We start from the raw sequence: 17,814 nt of genomic DNA on the forward strand, positions 1-17,814 counted from the left end.
CCGAGGCTTGCACTTAGAACTTCTGTCCGAATGAAATTTCAAAGAATCCTGATGTATTTCTGTGAAGCCCAGTTTCACAGATACCAGATTTCTGTGAACTTTGGCCTATCAGATTTGTGTATTGTTATTGATTGACGTTTCTGTACCTTTCAATTTCGAGTTCTGTTTTCTGTGCCCTTTGTTATGCATTGCGTTGTACAGCGTCTATTGGAGCTATTGTTTTGTTCATTGAATATTAAATGCAATCTACACAGCTTTTACTTTCAGAAATTAGCTTTAGCCACAAATATTGACATGTGTTTATGTTTTGTGAAACATTTATTATCAGTGCGATTTAACTTTTGTATTGGGTTAGAGTCCCGTATTTTTTCTTTTTTCTAGTTACATTTACTAGGTACTTAATCAGCATGATGGTCCAAAAGAGTTCTTGTACGCGGGCTTCCTTGTAGAAATTAATCTACCAATAGCTTATTCGGAACTGCTGAGCACCTTTGCAGCCATTTAATGAAACTCTTCGATTTTGCACCCGAACTTCGCTCCGTATTCTGTGTCCACCTTTAACCAAGCAGTTTCCAGGTTGGCTGTACCACCGCTGCGCGTCCTTGGGCGAGCCGGCGGCGCGGGCCCGGGCCGCCATCTGGTGCTTGAACCGCGCGGTGAAGGCCGAGCCCGAGTCCGGCGCGGGGCTGTACCTGCTCGGGCGCTGCTTCGCGGCCCAGGGCAAAGTGCACGACGCCTTTGTAGCCTACAGGAACTCCGTTGAGAAATCCGAGGGCAACGCGGACACTTGGTGCTCTATTGGGTGAGAGGAACTTTTATGTAACAATTATATCATCGCATTAATATCATGGTACAATTTTAAAATTAATTGATCTTGTTGATAGAAACGTGAAAACGTAGACCAACGCATACATTTTTGTTCCTAGATTTTGCTACCTGTAACAAGCCCTAGGAAAAACATTTACACCAAGCCAATTACTGGGCGTTGAACCAAAAGCTTCGCAGGAGGAATGCTTTCTTAACAGTTTTAAGTAAACGCGTTGTCAAAATCGGATAGTTAAACTCGAGTTTTTTGCGCTAGTGTGCAAAAAACTCGAGTTAAGACTGGAAATGTCGCCAGTAATTTCTGATGGGCGATATTAAAAGTGAACACGCGCGACAAAAACGAACGCTCTAAATATTTATTGAGTTTTTATTATTTTCTATTTATTATTCTAATTACTGTTTATCAGTAATGAGAATTCCCATGAAATTCCGCGTGATATTTATTTAGTAATAAACGTATTTAATTGCCCAATTTCCTGTGTTAAAAGGACAATGTTTTGGAAAGGCCATTATACTATTAAGTAAAGCCAATTGCAATTATTTTGTGTTAATTAAGAGGTAAAAGGCTAACGAGCTATAGTCAAAAGGTCACGGGAAAATCCGTACCTATTCACGGAAAATCTAACGCTCGATAATACGGTTCTACCAATTAATTTACTTACTGAATATAATACTAATCACACGCAACAAAGCGCTTAACCACCGTATAGTCAACCTCCTAACAAAGTTATAATATTGTTATTACTTCTCATCAACCGTTTATAAGTTAAGCAGTAGACAGTTGCTACACTTAATTTCTATGTGTACATGTAGTAAGGTTTTCCTTATCGCTTTTTCAGTCGTATCGTAAGAGCCCAAGTTTCGTCAAGATCTGATGTGGGCACCTCACGATGTTTTCCTTCTATTGCAGAGTATCATTCCACAATTCGTGAAATGACTTACTTCTTGACTATCGTCGCTCATCGAATATCCTTCTACAGGGTGCTTTACCAGCAGCAGAATCAACCCATGGACGCCCTCCAGGCGTACATCTGTGCAGTCCAACTGGACAAGGGACACTCAGCAGCGTGGACCAACCTGGGCAGTTTATACGAGAGCTGTCAGATGCCGCGAGACGCGTTCGCGTGCTATAACAATGGCGGGGCCGCGGCTACGGCGTCCCATTCCGCTCTGAGGCAGCGTTTGGCGTTCCTGAAGGCGCATTTGGCCCATGCGCCCCTGCCTTCTGTGACTGGCAAGTGAGTATTCGAATGTATCATTTTCATTTTTCTTATGGGCCTGATAGCGGAGATTTCAATAAAATACATTATACATAAATACAGATAAAAAAAAATTGATACAAACTAAACAAAAAGTCTTATCTTCGCATGGACAGAATATGTAAACTGTAATAAGAACTTTATATAAGGATCGCAAAACCCCCAACGAAAACTTTGGATGTATGATCCTAACATATTATCCAGTCGTTCATAATGTCCATATACAATCCTTAGTTTCAGACTTATTTTATTATTGCCGATATATTCACTAAGTAAAACAAAGGGTGTCAACATACACGAAGCAAAACAAAAACGCCTATACTTGCTGCTGAGTTTGTGTATGTCGCTCTGTAAGGGTTATCTCGCAGTTTTATAAAGCAATCGTTTGTGACACACTGAGGTTTATGTTTTTTTTTTTCAGACGACGGCAGCTCCCGTCCATCGAAGAAGCATGGAACCTACCAATCTCTGCAGAGATGTCCTCTCGCGCGCCCAAGTCGGCGCCCCCGCCGTACCCCGGCAAGCGGCCGGACGAGCCGCCCCCGCTCACGCAGCAGCAGCTGCAGACACTGCAGTACTTGCAGAGGAACTCGCACAATCTGTCGCCGCAGCAACAAGTACGAGTTTTACGATTTGATTGTGGAAACAATCAGTTTAGGAGTTGGGGAGTTGCGTTGAAAAAAGGGAAACTAATTTAACGCTTTGCGCAATCTGGAAATCAACAATTAACAACTTCCTAATGTTTAGTGAAAATCTAGCTTTTAAAAATGCACAACTTTTCTAATTGTATACAAACTGAGATATTGCAAATACTCAACGACAACAGCATCTAAATACTACATTATTTACTTTTCTAGATACGTCTTGATTTGAATAAACATTTTATTTTCAATTATAATACTTGTTCACTAACACACAAGGGTATAACACAAACCAAGGTCCTCGAAATTAAAACCATTATGAACAGGCGATCCCGAGGGGTCCGAAACCTGTTCCGCGGTGGGAAAAAAACTACTCAAATTGATGCAAATCGGAAAATATACACGAGCGCATCCTCTGATAACGCTGTACGGCTCAGCGATTATTTCCAAGGTTGTATCGACATTGAAATACTTGTATTGATCGCTGTTTTATATATGTCGGCGTGATTGTAAATTATATTCATGTTTGTAGCATTTGTCAGCAATCAAAATCAAAGATTCTTTGTTATAGGCAAATATAACATATTTTTGTTAGTACGGTCTGTGACTTGGTATGATTACTTGATTAGGAATTCAAAAGTACGATATAATATTTTGTATTGCTTTGACACGGTTGTTTTCATAGAAATTTTCTCATAAAAATGACACCATAAAAATGACGTCCTTAAACAAGCAAAACATTTCAATATAGTCGGACCAAGATAAGTTGGCAGCGATTTTGACAGCCCAGACAGTGCACGTGTTATTTTAAACATAAAACTTCTATGAAATTATGACGTTTACTTAACACTTGCACAGTCGTCACTTATCAAAATCGCTGCCAAATTAGCTTGGTTAAACTACAAAATGTCCAAGTAATATTTGAACTCGTTTAAAAAACTATTTTATTAGGCAATGGTTTTCAATTCGACAGTCAGGAGAATAACTTGCACTTAATTTCCCGTATTTTGTTTCAGGCAATGATGCAGCAGTTGCTCTCTCAATACAGACTTTCTCAAGCAGCGCGGGCGCGAGCGGTTCGTACTAGATTTAAACCCTTTTCCCATCCCTATTTCCCTTTCGGCGGCAGGTCAAAATATTTCACTCTCCCCAGCCCTATTAGCAGGTTTTAGGCAAAATAAAGTAAAACAAAAAACTAATTATATTATCATTTACAGGTTACGAAAAGTGAAGGCAACGCCAACGGCGGCGAGAGCGCCGAGTCGCTCGCCGAGGACTTACTGAAGAGGTTCTCCGATAATCCGCCTGAAATCAAAAAGGAACCCGTGTCAGGTAATGTATCTGTTTAACTATTTTTTTACTTGAGAATTGGAATAAACGTAGATAACGTAAAACAAATGTAGACTACTTTTTACTTACCTATTGAAAAAAATTAACAAACTAAACCACTTGAGTAGACCATGCAGTAAATAATAAAATACAATATATAAATAATATAATAAAATAAAAATCCCATTTATTCCATGACCAAAAACAACATAATAAATTAACAAATCAGGATGAAAAAAGTTACCTAACTATATATTTTTAAATCTATCCACTTATAACTATAATTATATAATTTGATTAGGACCCCTTACGGGTAAAGGCCTTGCTTGCCATCTTATCCTGTTTTGCGCAGTATTGGGCCACTCTTTATCTATTTCCCGGAGTTCATCGCACCACCGGGCTTTGGGTTTGCCGTATCTTCTCTTTCCGTCTGGCCCTTTCCACGGCGTGGCCCCCTTTGTACATCTTTTGGAATGCATCCTAGCTACATGGCCGGCCCATTTCCATTGGGATATTAAACAGTATTCTAATGTATCTATTATTTCCGTCTTTGCTCTAATATCGCTGTTTTATCTTATCCTTTAGTTAAATATTCAGAATATTACGTTATATAGCTCTTCGGCACGTTCTGATTTTGTTTTTAACTTCTACGGTATATTTCCAGGTTTGACTTCCGTATGTCAATAAAATATAATACACACGCACAATAGTTAAACTTTGGTGTGGGATTATATGTATATTTTTGATCAAATAAATCGCCTGGGGAGAAAAGTACCAGACACTAGATACAATCTGTCTTTACAGGTACATGTTTTTTTTTAAATATAGGTAAGGGGGGTATTCTATCAGTCCAATGTGTATTTGCGTCTCGCATTTTGCTTAATGACAGAGTGAGACGCAATGCACATTGGACAAAGAAATTGGACAGGTAGAATGACTTAGGACTGAAAGACAAAGCTGGTGTAGGTAAGCTTAGTAGAATAAGTAGAACCCTAAAATAGAATTTCAATTCATATGTTGATACTATATGTATAAAATGGTTTCATGAGGTTCGTATGACCAATGACCATTTAATTATCCATCAACCTTCATCTGATTCGACCTTCATAAGGTTGTCATCTAATAATACTTTATAAATAAATGTCATGTGACTTGAGATGTCACCGTCAAATGTGAAGTTATAATTATTATAGGCAAAGTATAATTATAAGTATTAAAATGGTTAAGTACAAGAGGTATAAGGATAAATTGTTAATGATGACCCGAGCAATGGACACAGAAAAAAGTTAGTGAAAAATAAATATTATGGGACATTATTACACAAATTGACCCTACAGTAAGCTCAAGAAGGCTTGTGTTGTGGGTATTCAGTCAACGATATATATGATATATAAATACTTAAATACATAGACACATATTTGCTAAATCCTATTGAAGGTTTTGCTGTTTACATAATGTATACGGAAGCTACCCTAACCTAATGCATATGCAATTTTAGAAAACACTGAAATGCTGAAATATTTTGAAAGAGGACCTGCTATTTGCGTTTAGTAGTAAATATATGAACTCGCAACTAACATTCATCAATGTAATACAGGCTAATATATCAATAATCGACTTTAAAACTTTTTTTACGGTATATTCGGGCAATTACTAATCACTTCCTACTGTCGTCTAATTCCGAAAATGTGCTTTTTATTTGAGAGAATTTTGGGTTATTTTCGGAATGACCCAATATTCGGATATGATTCAATTACCAGAATATACCTTGATATTCAAAGAATAGCATCACATAGACGACTTTTTCACTTAAATGCTCCAGAAAGAAACGCTCACTCCCACTTGTGCATAACCAAATATGCAAGAGCAAGATGCATAACAGTTGAGGACATAGTGGAAACAATTGAGGTTGTTCTTTCTCTTTTATCTCACGCGAGGGGCTCTTACGGGGCACTTAGATTCAGCAGGGTAATTAGTGCAAATACTCCACTTGCTCACACCCCAATCTTCATCCAAGTGTATGCAACGCAATTATATTATACTACTTTACCTACCAACTCTTTCTCAGTTTAATACGGTGTATTTTTATTTGAATTTCATTTAATTGTTCGGACTAATCCCTGCCGCTTCTTTTCGCCATCGCCCTACGCGACAACATTTCCATCCTCACCACTTAGATGGTTGGTAGTCCTCAACTTTGCGTTTCTCCAGAAACTTCCTGCTTCGCACAGCTAAACTGTGAAATGAACTGTCTCCTGCGGTATTTCTGGACCGATACGACCTTCAAACCTTCAAGAAAAGAGCATACTCCCATCTTAAAGGCCGGCAACGCATTTGCAGCCCCTCTGGTGTTGCAGGTGTCCATGGGCGGCGGTAATTGCTTACCATCAGTTGATCCGTCTGCTCGTTTGCCTCCTGTATCATGTATCATAAAAAAAGAGTATCGTTTTATATTCACAATTTTTTTTTTCTTTCAAAATTGAAACTGAAAACTTCTATCCCATTTATTACATTTCAGTGAAAAATAAGTAATTATACTCTATACGATTATTTCATGCTCATACAAGTAATTTAGTTTTCCATACATTCAATGTCTGATAGGAATCTAGGATCATATAGCATAGGCCGTAAGGCCGTTTCGAGCGTGTTGAAGAAATGTACGTACGATGTAATTTTGTATTGCTTTGACACAGTAAAGTTGGTCTCATAGATATTTCCTCATAAATATGACACCATGAAGTCCTTAAACAAACATTTTAATAACTAAGTATCGCGAATCGAATTATAATTCATATCTATATTAAAATCATGACCCTTGCCGTTGTTAAGTAAAAATTTATTTATATATTTATTATTATTCGGAGATCCAACAGTTGTCAATATGTTTATAGGTTTTATAAATGTGATACAAAAAGCCAATTACAAAATACTTTAGTCTAAGTCAACATGCAATTCTATAGGTTCGCTGGCGGTTGGTGAAGCAGTTGCGGGGTGATGTTCTTGTAGAAGGTAGCTGAGCTTTGGTTTTGTTTTACTATATTTTAACATAATACAGTAATGCCTCGATAATCCGTACCAAAGAGAATTTGAGATAGAGGTGTATTGTCAAAGAAAACTTTGAAGCCACGTATTTACTGCCCTCTTTCGACTCATGATTAAAACTATTAGAACGCCATTTAACTTTGATACTTATTCTTTCACTGATATTTGTAAAATTTGTTAATTATATTATAAAGTGGCGCCATCGTACCGGGCACAACCTTAAGTTTATGGCGTCATCGCTCGAAACGATGTCGTCATACCATTGGCCTTTCATCTATTAGATGGCGCCACTTTTTAATATTAAATAAATTTTACACATATCAGTGAAAGAATAAGGATCAATGTCAAATGGCGTTCTAAGTTTTAATCATGTGTCGTAAGATGGCAGTAAATTTGCTGTGGCTACAAAGTTTTCTTTGACAATACACTTCTATTTCAAATTCTCCTTGTCTGTACATAGGCTAATCTGAACGTCGCTGTAATCCGATCCGGTCATTTTCACACACATTTCCGAATTCAGTTCGTAATTTAACCAACTTTACGATTGTTTATTTCACTTGAAATTACAATGAGATTATTTAAAGACACCTTCCAAATAAAAGAACAACTTTTGAAATCGGTTCACATAATAGAGAATTATCTTCGAAAAACCAACATACGTGCAATCATCGGGCAAATTAGGTAGACAATTTGCCGATAGATGGCCCTGTACACAATTATACTTAGTACAGGTATTTCTGGTCAAGTCTTTCGCCTTTATAGTTACACGAGATAATTCAATGTTTGTACGGAACTCTCGATGCGCGAGTAACACTAACTCGCACTTGATCGTTTTTTTCTTTAATATACGACATCTATTTCAGTTTATAATTTATATATAGTATTGTGACTACTGAAAAAAAAAACAAATCAAAAATATTTGATAAAAATAATTTGATTGGTTCCCAAAGTTGTGAATACCGATCAGATGCATGTAGTCAAGCCTTCCACCAGTTCGTAGGTAACCACATTAATTTTTTACCAACCGTCTCAGTTAAACGGTAGATCTTACATCCTGGCATATTCCAGGTATATTACAATAATATATATTTGACGACCGGTCTGGCCTAGTGGGTAATGACTCTGCCTATGAAGCCGATGGTCCCGGGTTCAAATCCTGGTAAGGGCGTTTATTCGTGTGATGAGCATGGATATTTGTTCCTGAGTCATAGGCGTTTTCTATGTATTTAGGTATTTATAAATATATATTATATATATCGTTGTCTAAGTACCCTCAACACAATCCTTATTGAGCTTACTGTGGGACTTAGTCAATTTGTGTAATAATGTCCTATAATATTTATTTATATATTATGTATCTGGAATCCGAACGCTACCGGAAGAATTTTCCGAAACGATTACCGCGCCATCGGGCCCTCTTAGCGAGGCCCTCATTAACCCTTTGAACGACGTCTTTCGTGTACGGCGCGTCATCGGGAACCTTGTCGGGATGCTCGAGGTTGATATTATAGTTGCCGTCCTTGGTCGGTCAATGAGTTAACAAAAAATGTTTGTGTTTACAGAATGCCCCGCTCCTAGCAGCAGCGAGGCGGTGCTGGGCGGGCGGCAGCCCGTGGTCAAGCTGGAGCCTCTCAAGGCCGAGCCGCTCAAGCCGGTCTCCTTCCACATCGGCATGAGCGCCAAGCAGATCCTCGAAGCTTGCAAGTGAGTCACACTTCACCACAAACTACCCTTACGAAGTAGTCGGAAACATTCGCTGAAAGGAACATTTTAGACAAATGAGACAAATAAAAAACCGTCAAAAATCATCTCGGTGACTATCTTGATCAAAAATGGACTAACAAACATTAATGTATTGTAACTACTTGAGAAAAACTCGTTTGAGTTGCATTCAGAATTACTGCGTTTTATTTTTGAATAGCAGTAGGTATGAGATAACATTTTTTCAAAGGAGTTTTTTCGTCCAGATAAAATTTAAGTGTGGAAGGATTGTTTAATATCCTTGTATTTAGTGAAATTTGTGTCTCGAGTGTTCTTTTTGGTTACACAGCACCATGCGAACCAAACAACCAGGGAGCTCTGAAAAATTTTGATCGAATATTTTATCCTGGTACTACTTTATCGTAACTAGCTGTTGGTACGCTGACTATAATAATACTAATAATAATACCTATTACATTTTCGTAGTATGAAATTTAACTTAAATACTTTTTTTTTTCAATTTTCCTTTGAAATATAACATTTTGTGGTCGTTTGGTCCCCATGTATAGGCATAGTTGCTTGTAAAAGTATTGATTAGAAATTTATCGTACTTTGCGGAGCGTCATATTTTCTAGTTTTTTTTTTATGAAAGTTAATATCTTATTATATGATATATAATCAGGTTTTTTGTATCAAAGTTATTTTCAAAATTAAATGTAACGTGAATGGGGAATAAATGCAAGTTACAAACGTTAAACAGTAATAGTCAGTAAACATATGAGGTTTTCATTCTCCCACTCCCCTAGTCAGATAACTTCCGTGTAATACGAAAGATTTCGAACAAAATGCTTTTAGAAGTAGTTTTGCAATCCTGTATTTAACCTGCATTTGATTTAGAAGTGAATGAGAAATAAATCGTTTATTATAAAGTGATCTTAAGATACAGCTGAATAGAATACAGCTGATCTTAAGTCTTATACGTTGCTGTACGGTCGTCAAATTTCTCAATTGCTTACTTTACCCCTTGTGCACAAAATAAATGATTTGTGCCAAAACAGGATCACAAGCCAGAGGCCGCAGCGGGCGCGAGGTAGCGGCGCGCACCCGGACGCAAGTAGACGGCCGGCCCGGGCGCCTATTATGTTCGCACCGTAGCTTGGTGCCCGTGCCAGCTGCCATCTCGGTACATTTTGCGGTTTGACCTGGATTTAAGACAGCTTGTTCATTGGAACTATTCGAAGATGATGATGAGATTGATGAGTCGTGGGAAAGATAAAGTACTGTTTCATAAAAATATTGAGTGATAATCGTAAAAGTTAAAATATTTTAAATCAAAGTAGTGATAATCGAATTACTCGATTTCCTAATGTAGTATCGGGTTTTATACTTTCATATTCTGGTAGCTTACTAAGTAACTGTTTATGTAAAAGCAAAGTTAAGTCGACATAATAACTGTATCGAGGTGACAGCCGACACGGGTACTAATTTACTGTGATAATAGGCCGCTCGGTCCCGGCGCAAGTCCCGGAGCCAGTGGAGTAATGCGTGGTGTGGTGTGTTGCAGGCACGAGGCCGGCGCGCCGTCGGCCTGGTCGGTGCTGGGCCCGGGCCTGGGCCCGCCCGAGCCGCCCGCCGTGCCGCCGCCGCGCCTCAGCGCCGAGCAGCTGTCGCCGCCCGCGCCCTTCGTCTACGTCGAGTCCAAGCGCGACGCCTTCAGCCCGCAGCTGCAGGACTTCTGCCTCAAGCACCCCATCGCCGTCGTGCGCGGCCGCACCGCCGCGCTCAAGCTCGACCTCGGCCTCTTCTCCACCAAGACGCTCGTCGAGGCCTGGCCCGACCACGCCGTCGAGGTGCGCACGCAGCTCATGCAGTCCGCCGACGAGAACTGGGACCCGACCGGCCGCCGCCGCGTGTGGGCGTGCGCCTCGCACCGCTCGCACACCACCGTGCGCAAGTACGCGCAGTACCAGGCCGGCTCCTTCCAGGAGTCCCTGCGCGAGGAGCGCGAGCGCGGCGGCGCGCCCGCCCCGGCGCACGGCGCGCTGTCCGACTCCGACGGCCGCGAGTCCGGCCCCGCCAAGCGCCGCCGCCAGGCGCGCATGCTGCGCTTCGGCACCAACGTCGACCTCTCCGACGAGCGCAAGTGGCGCGCGCAACTCACCGAGCTGCAGAAGCTGCCCGCCTTCGCGCGCGTCGCCTCCGCCGCCAACATGCTCTCGCACGTCGGCCACGTCATCCTCGGCATGAACACAGTGCAGCTCTACATGAAGGTGCCCGGCTCGCGCACGCCCGGCCACCAGGAGAACAACAACTTCTGCTCGATCAACATCAACATCGGCCCCGGCGACTGCGAGTGGTTCGGCGTGCCCGACGCGTACTGGGGCGGCGTGCGCGAGCTGTGCGAGCGGCACCAGCTGTCGTACCTGCACGGCTCGTGGTGGCCCGACCCGGCCGAGCTGCGCGCGCACGGCGTGCCCGTGTACCGCTTCACGCAGCGGCCCGGCGACCTCGTGTGGGTGAACGCCGGCTGCGTGCACTGGGTGCAGGCCACCGGCTGGTGCAACAACATCGCGTGGAACGTCGGGCCGCTCACCGCGCGCCAGTACGGGCTCGCGCTCGAGCGCTACGAGTGGAACAAGGTGCAGAACTTCAAGTCGATCGTGCCGATGGTGCACCTGACGTGGAACCTGGCGCGGAACATCCGCGTGTCGGACCCGCGCCTGCACAAGGCGATGCGCACGTGCCTGATGCAGACGCTGCGCGCGGCGCTGGGCACGCTGGCGGCGGTGCGCGCGCGCGGCGTGGGCGTGCGCTTCCACGGGCGCGCGCGCGGCGAGGCGTCGCACTACTGCGGCGTGTGCGAGCGAGAGGTGTGGCACGCGCTGCTGGTGCGCGAGCACGAGCGCCGCCACGTGGTGCACTGCCTGGCGTGCGCGCGCAAGGCCGAGCCGCAGCTGCAGGGCTTCCTGTGCCTGGAGGAGCACCACCTGGACGAGCTGGTGCAGGTGTACGACGCGTTCACGCTGCACCGGCCGGCGCCGGCGCCGGGCGCGCACCACGCGGCGGCGGCGGCGCTGCCGGCCGTGCCGGCGGTGCCGGACTGAGCCGGCGGCGTCCGGCGCCGGGTTCCGTTTAGTTAGGCGGCGCCGGCCCGGCCGGCCGGCGTCGCCGCGCCTGTATTTATTTCGTGTGCGAGTGTATGGTAGTTCGGTCCGGTCCGCTTTCGTCGTTTCGTGGACGTGTTCCGATGCTAGTGTTGCGCGTGTTAGAGATCGTAAGAGTCGTCGTTCGCCGGCCCCTCGTAATTTTGATACTAGGTTAGTCGGGTCGTTTTTATTATTATCTGAGACCATTTAAATTTAAAACACGATGTAAATGTTCACGATCTATTTTTACTACGCCGTGTGAGTATAGAGTTGTTGACGCGACTATTTTTGGTGATATAAATGTAATTTTGTAAAAGATAAATTTTACAAGCTCCTCGATCACTTTTGTAATTGTGAGAGATATTGATTATGTCCAAAGTCAATTTGAGGGTATCGCGAGATAGCGGATTAGGTTAGGGTCGTACAGTTGTGCTCTGACGTAGCGTAGCGAGGTACTCCTCGGGCTCAGGTGTTCACCGCGATATAAATGTGTTATTTTTGTATAGAGGCATATTTATTTATTTTACTGTGACTTAGTTTGATTTACTAGTACATCTCTTAGCGAATAGTAGTGTAAGCGATCGCACCGAGTGGGGCCCTGCGTTTTAGCAGGGCCCGTTGAATAGTGCTGCAATGTCCCAAAGAATGTTATACTCGTGTAGGCAAGAGGATATCGAAATCCTGATACATCGCATTTCTATGTTAAGTGCCTGAATCCTGTAATATTGGGAACTGACAAATTTCCTCTTATTGGCATTATTTAATGAATTATTTGTTTAAAAAATTGACATGACTGTGTTCTTTAATTCTAATTGGACTGTTTAAATTAGTGGTAACGAAATGGATTCCTCGGATTGATGTATAGTAGGATGGATTAGTGGAGTAAGCTCAGCGTTGGCAGCGGGCGGGCGCTCGCTGGTTGTTGTTCTCTTGGAGTTTATTCGTGTTGAGTGTCGACGGAGTGTTATGGCTCGTTTAAGTTTTGACCAGCAATAAGTGTGAGATCAGGTTGTGCTACTTGTAACAAAGGTATAGGGTCACTCTTTGAGCGTTCCATGATTGATATTTTAGCGGTCATTATAAGAGCGTTTTCGTCCACCTAATTTATTTGGCCAAGTTTGTGTAATAGGGTCTCGGCGTTATGATGATATTTTTAATTTTCTGGTAGAGGTCCCTGACTACTGACTACTACCAAACAACCAAAAATATCATCCAAATGTACAGACAATCGGTCATAAATGCGTTCAAAGATTAGGCGATAGAAACGCTGATATTTACCCTTAGATGACTTACTGCAGATTTGGTGTTATTTTTCCCTTTTCCGTTATTGATAATGTATGTACTTATATCAGATAACCAGAGATGCCATCAAATATATGGCTACTTATAAAAATGTTATTAATTCGAAAGAAACGCTGAAAGAATGACCCAACTCGTACTTTTCACTTGTCAAAACTTAAATGAGTCTTTAGAGCGCCTCGCCTCGCCCGCGAGTCGGGTGTCGGTGGATGTAATGCCGATATTTATAATTAATTATAAGAAAACATCACTGCCATGTATGACCTTACTGTTTATACTATAATATTAAATTTTTAATAAACAAATAATGTACCTAATTTCCTTGTTTTTCTTCCATGTATCTACAACCTTGCTATTCGTTTTTTTTACCGTTAGAAATAAGGTAAGCGATTTTGACGTCTTTTTATTTCAATCATACATGATCATTTACAATCTTTTGCTTTCATAAGTAATAGGGACCGTGCGCGTTGGAGGGTCTGCCATCTTGTGGCCTGAATCGTAACCATAAATAAACATACAATATTTACACGTCACGTGTTTTCTTGTGCATAGTAGGTTCTGCCATCTTGTGGGCTACATCGGAACAATAAACATCACATTTACGCCTCGCGCCAAAAAACTGACGGCTCCTGTGCGGCCTCATAGAGTTCATTCACGCTCCCTTAGTAACTGATTTTAAAAAGCGGTTTTCAGTAAAAAGACGTCAAGATTGTTTAACTTTTTTCTAACGCTAAAAAAACAAAAGGGGGTGCGGGAGGTGGGCAGAGGCCTAGAGAATAAAATTTGTAACTAAATGTATTCCCCTCCCCTTGTCCTTGGACATCGGCCACATCAACTGCCCTTTGCCCATCGCTGGCGACGACCATACCAAGCTTGCTAGAAATGATCAAAAAGAACCATCGTCAAGATACGAGAACTGACTTATTGAGCGTAAAATTGAGGATGTTTATTTTACTAAAATACTTGAATCCATTAACTTAAAGACTAATCAACAGCTTCTTAACTACCCTTAGAATTGACTCTTAAATGATAATTTTGAATGATTTTTTTTTATTGCGTTCATTTGGATTACATTTTTTTGGGATTTCATAGTTATTATTTCCCTCGCGTTGGTGTGGTGAAATTTTTTGTTTCATTCTGAGGCAAAGTTTGTTTAACCTTCGTGGCTTGAAACCCTCGCAACGCTCAAGATTGCGACAACGAGCGGTTAAACAAGTGCTTTGTCCCCTTGTAAAACAGATAACTATTTCTCTTAATAAGATAACAACTTAATATAATAACAGATAACTATTTCTCTTAATTGTGTACCATTAACACCGTTTAGCAATCGTCACAAAACTGACGGCCAGTGTCAAATCCCATACATTTTGTCAGGAAAGTGACAGACTTTACTGAAACACGAATAAGTCGCGCTCTAAAAAGAACAACATAAAACCGGATGGTCGTACGTGCGTGCGTAAATATTGTTTCTTATAAAAATTTAATCGAAGTAAACTAATTTTGTTTGTAGATTTCAATCGTCTTAACAAATTACTTCTTACCTTTTGGGCTGGGCCATAACATAAGCTACGGAAGTACCTACACTATGAAGCCTGTATATCAAATAATTATATTTATTAATTTAATGTAAAGTTTTCGATTATCTAAGTATTTTCGAATTTTTAGATTATAAAACTTTTACACTAGCTTTTACCAAAACCTCCCCACTCCCCCACGTGAGGTTTAGTGAGATTCGGCTTGACCCCTCCCCTGAAACCCTCACGTAATTAATATACGCCCCCTTACGTTGATGCTTTTCTTGCGCAGAAATAACAAAACTAAGACGGTTTAACGAGTTATTTATTCAATCACATTCATATATCTCACATATACTTAATTTATGTGAAGCCAAAAAATTCTCCGAGCTAATCTTCGTGCGCTGGTAATAATACAATATATTTAATTTTATAAACTTACTAAATATTGAAAAGGGATAAAGAAGTTTATGATAATAATCATATTTATAAAAACTTAGAGAAGAATTCGTTTAAAGCATTGCGAATGACACATTTTATCACTTCAAATGGAAAAGGTTTTACAATATTCTTAAATAATTAACTACATAATACAATAGTAGTGTGATGGTTTATGTACAGTCAGCGTCAAATACTTTGTAGCAGTCAAAGTGGCCAAATAGTTCTGTACACCATACTAAATATATGGTGTACCGAACTATTTGGCTACTTTGGTTGCTACAAAGTATTTGATGCTGACTGTACAACTATACTTATACGTATAAACAGACAAGTAAGTTTAAAGTTGTTCCATACAGTCATGTTGATGGTAGGTACGTAGTACAGATGGCGTTGGCGTCACTGAGATGGGTCTCCGAGTAAAAACACATGGATTGCTGCTTTCTGAAGGTGTTAAAATTTAATAGTGGATTGTTAACCAAGGGATGAAATGATGCCCTTCACCCAAGTTAAGCACCCTACTTTTCATTTCAAATACGAGAAAAGTAAAAAATATGTGTTTAAAAAAAACATGCCCAAGTATAAACTTTCATAATATTTCTGAGGGTACGTACAATTAACAATTTAGGTAAACGTATCGTTATTTATGGAATGGGGAGTTAAATATCATAATGGTAATTGTATAAAACATCCATTTAAAACCAAATCTCAATAGATTATCGTAAAAAAAATAAAAAAACTCGCACATGGAAAGTAAAATGCTCTAGTGCAGAAACGTATCACTTTCAGCACACCTCACAGAACAATAATGACCCTCTTTCAGAGCATGAGGAATGAAAACTATGTTGCGTTTTACTTCTTAAATGGCGCCATCAACCACTAACCATATATAATTTGTATAGAGATTAACAGTTTCTTTTTCTCCTTTCTTGTCTCCGGTCTCCAGTATAAAACTTAAAACTACGTTCACATTGAACATTTTAAGTAAGCCTTCATAGCACCTATGTTGTATATTTTCGTTAAAATATAATATTAATTAATCATATAACATCGACCCAACTTATTGCTGTGTATGTTTGGTAAACACGCTCACTTAAATGACCAACATTAAAAATAACATACAAAAATATATATATTTAATAAAAATAAAACGAGAGAGCGAATGGCGATTAAAGGGAATAACAATCATCGAGCAAAATATGAAGATTTCATTAGATTACAACAGATAAATTTCATAATGACATTTAACATATAAAACATGACGAAGAATTAAAGATCCTGTACCCCTAGTGTAAATTTGATCGACATCATAACGTGACGAACGCGTTTGCGTTAAGTCTCATTTTGTATAGGATTTTGAGTTTCCAAAACGTCAAGCTTGGCGCACTTTTTCTAAATCCAATACAAAATGAGACGTCACGTTTCGAAATCGAATTTATTTACACTAGGGGTACTGTTCATCTCAAAGGGTCTGTTTACTAATATTGTCGAAGTAAATACGTAAAATTCAAACACAAGTCAATTACATTTCAAAGCCTAAAGCATACTGAATTAATATCTAGGATAAAGTAATTATTGTACTTATGATATTTTCAGAGTTGATTATATTCTATATTGCACAACACCTAGTTACAATCGCACAATAATGTGTAATAACGCGCCATCTACACCCCGTTTTTTAAAGATTAGAAATTTGCGAGCCTCAAAAGTTGTGGTAATAAACTTTTTCTTCCGAAATGCTATGGTTGTTATGATATCTAATATTGCGGTAGAATAATATGTAAGCGACACTACAATTCAGTGCATAGATACTTAGATTTAATTTTGGAGGAAAAAAGATACCACTACTTTTGAGTAATCGAGGCTATAAATTCACAATGCACTGATTTTTTTTTTGTATTTATTTGCACAAATACTTCTGTTTTACTCCGTAGAAACTTAATAAAGTTTCTCCATAAAACAAAGTGAGCGAGTGAGTGTTTAATAAAATATTTTCATTAAGGAAACTGTAAGTCTAGTTTTAAGGAAAAGGCCATGCCTGGATAAGCTAAGTGAATCTGTCCCAGCGAGTTTTGGCTTGTATTTTTTTATTGATGATATGGATTTATATTAGTAGCAATTATATTTATATTTTTACCAAAATCTATAACATTTGGGGGGCTGATATTTTGCATACTTGCTAATAATATAAAGCCACATGATGAACAAATTAGCCAAAACTCGCTGGGGGCAGATTCATTGAGCTTATCCAGACATGGCCTTTCTAGTGTAAAAGACTGATTCTTAAATAAAAAATAAAATTTCTGAACTGAAAAAAAAACGGGGTATAGTGACGTAACAGTGAGCTAGAATTGTATATTTTTATTCTAAAGTAGGTGCATTACATAATTAGTTTTTAATACAATCAATCAAATACTGTACAAGACCAAAAAGTAATGTTTATTTTAATTTCGTCTATGGCCAAAATGTTACTGGCAACACTTTACCAACGTTCTTCTTCGACAATCAAGGCCATTGATAAAGACATGTACGAGTTGCAAATAATTGTTTTATTAATAATAAAAGTATGAAAAGTACATTCCATATATTATTTCTAATACAAATACTTAGAGCGCAGATA

At 40.1% G+C, this 17,814-nt stretch overlaps 1 protein-coding gene across 1 annotated transcript in view; it reads left to right on the forward strand.

The window, feature by feature from the left end:
• LOC133518840 (lysine-specific demethylase 6A) overlaps nt 1-13,559 on the forward strand; it is a 50,880-nt gene extending 37,321 nt beyond the window's left edge. Inside the window, exons 6-12 of the mRNA XM_061852581.1 lie at nt 577-802; nt 1,806-2,063; nt 2,506-2,701; nt 3,742-3,801; nt 3,943-4,057; nt 8,659-8,800; nt 10,362-13,559. Coding sequence (XP_061708565.1) covers nt 577-802; nt 1,806-2,063; nt 2,506-2,701; nt 3,742-3,801; nt 3,943-4,057; nt 8,659-8,800; nt 10,362-11,901 — 2,537 coding nt within the window. The 3' untranslated portion in view covers nt 11,902-13,559. The remainder of the gene's footprint in view (nt 1-576; nt 803-1,805; nt 2,064-2,505; nt 2,702-3,741; nt 3,802-3,942; nt 4,058-8,658; nt 8,801-10,361) is intronic.
• Nucleotides 13,560-17,814: the final 4,255 nt, after the last annotated feature.

The sequence above is a fragment of the Cydia pomonella genome, chromosome 6 (genome assembly GCF_033807575.1).
Source record: "Cydia pomonella isolate Wapato2018A chromosome 6, ilCydPomo1, whole genome shotgun sequence".
Classification (NCBI taxonomy): Eukaryota; Metazoa; Arthropoda; class Insecta; order Lepidoptera; family Tortricidae; genus Cydia; species Cydia pomonella.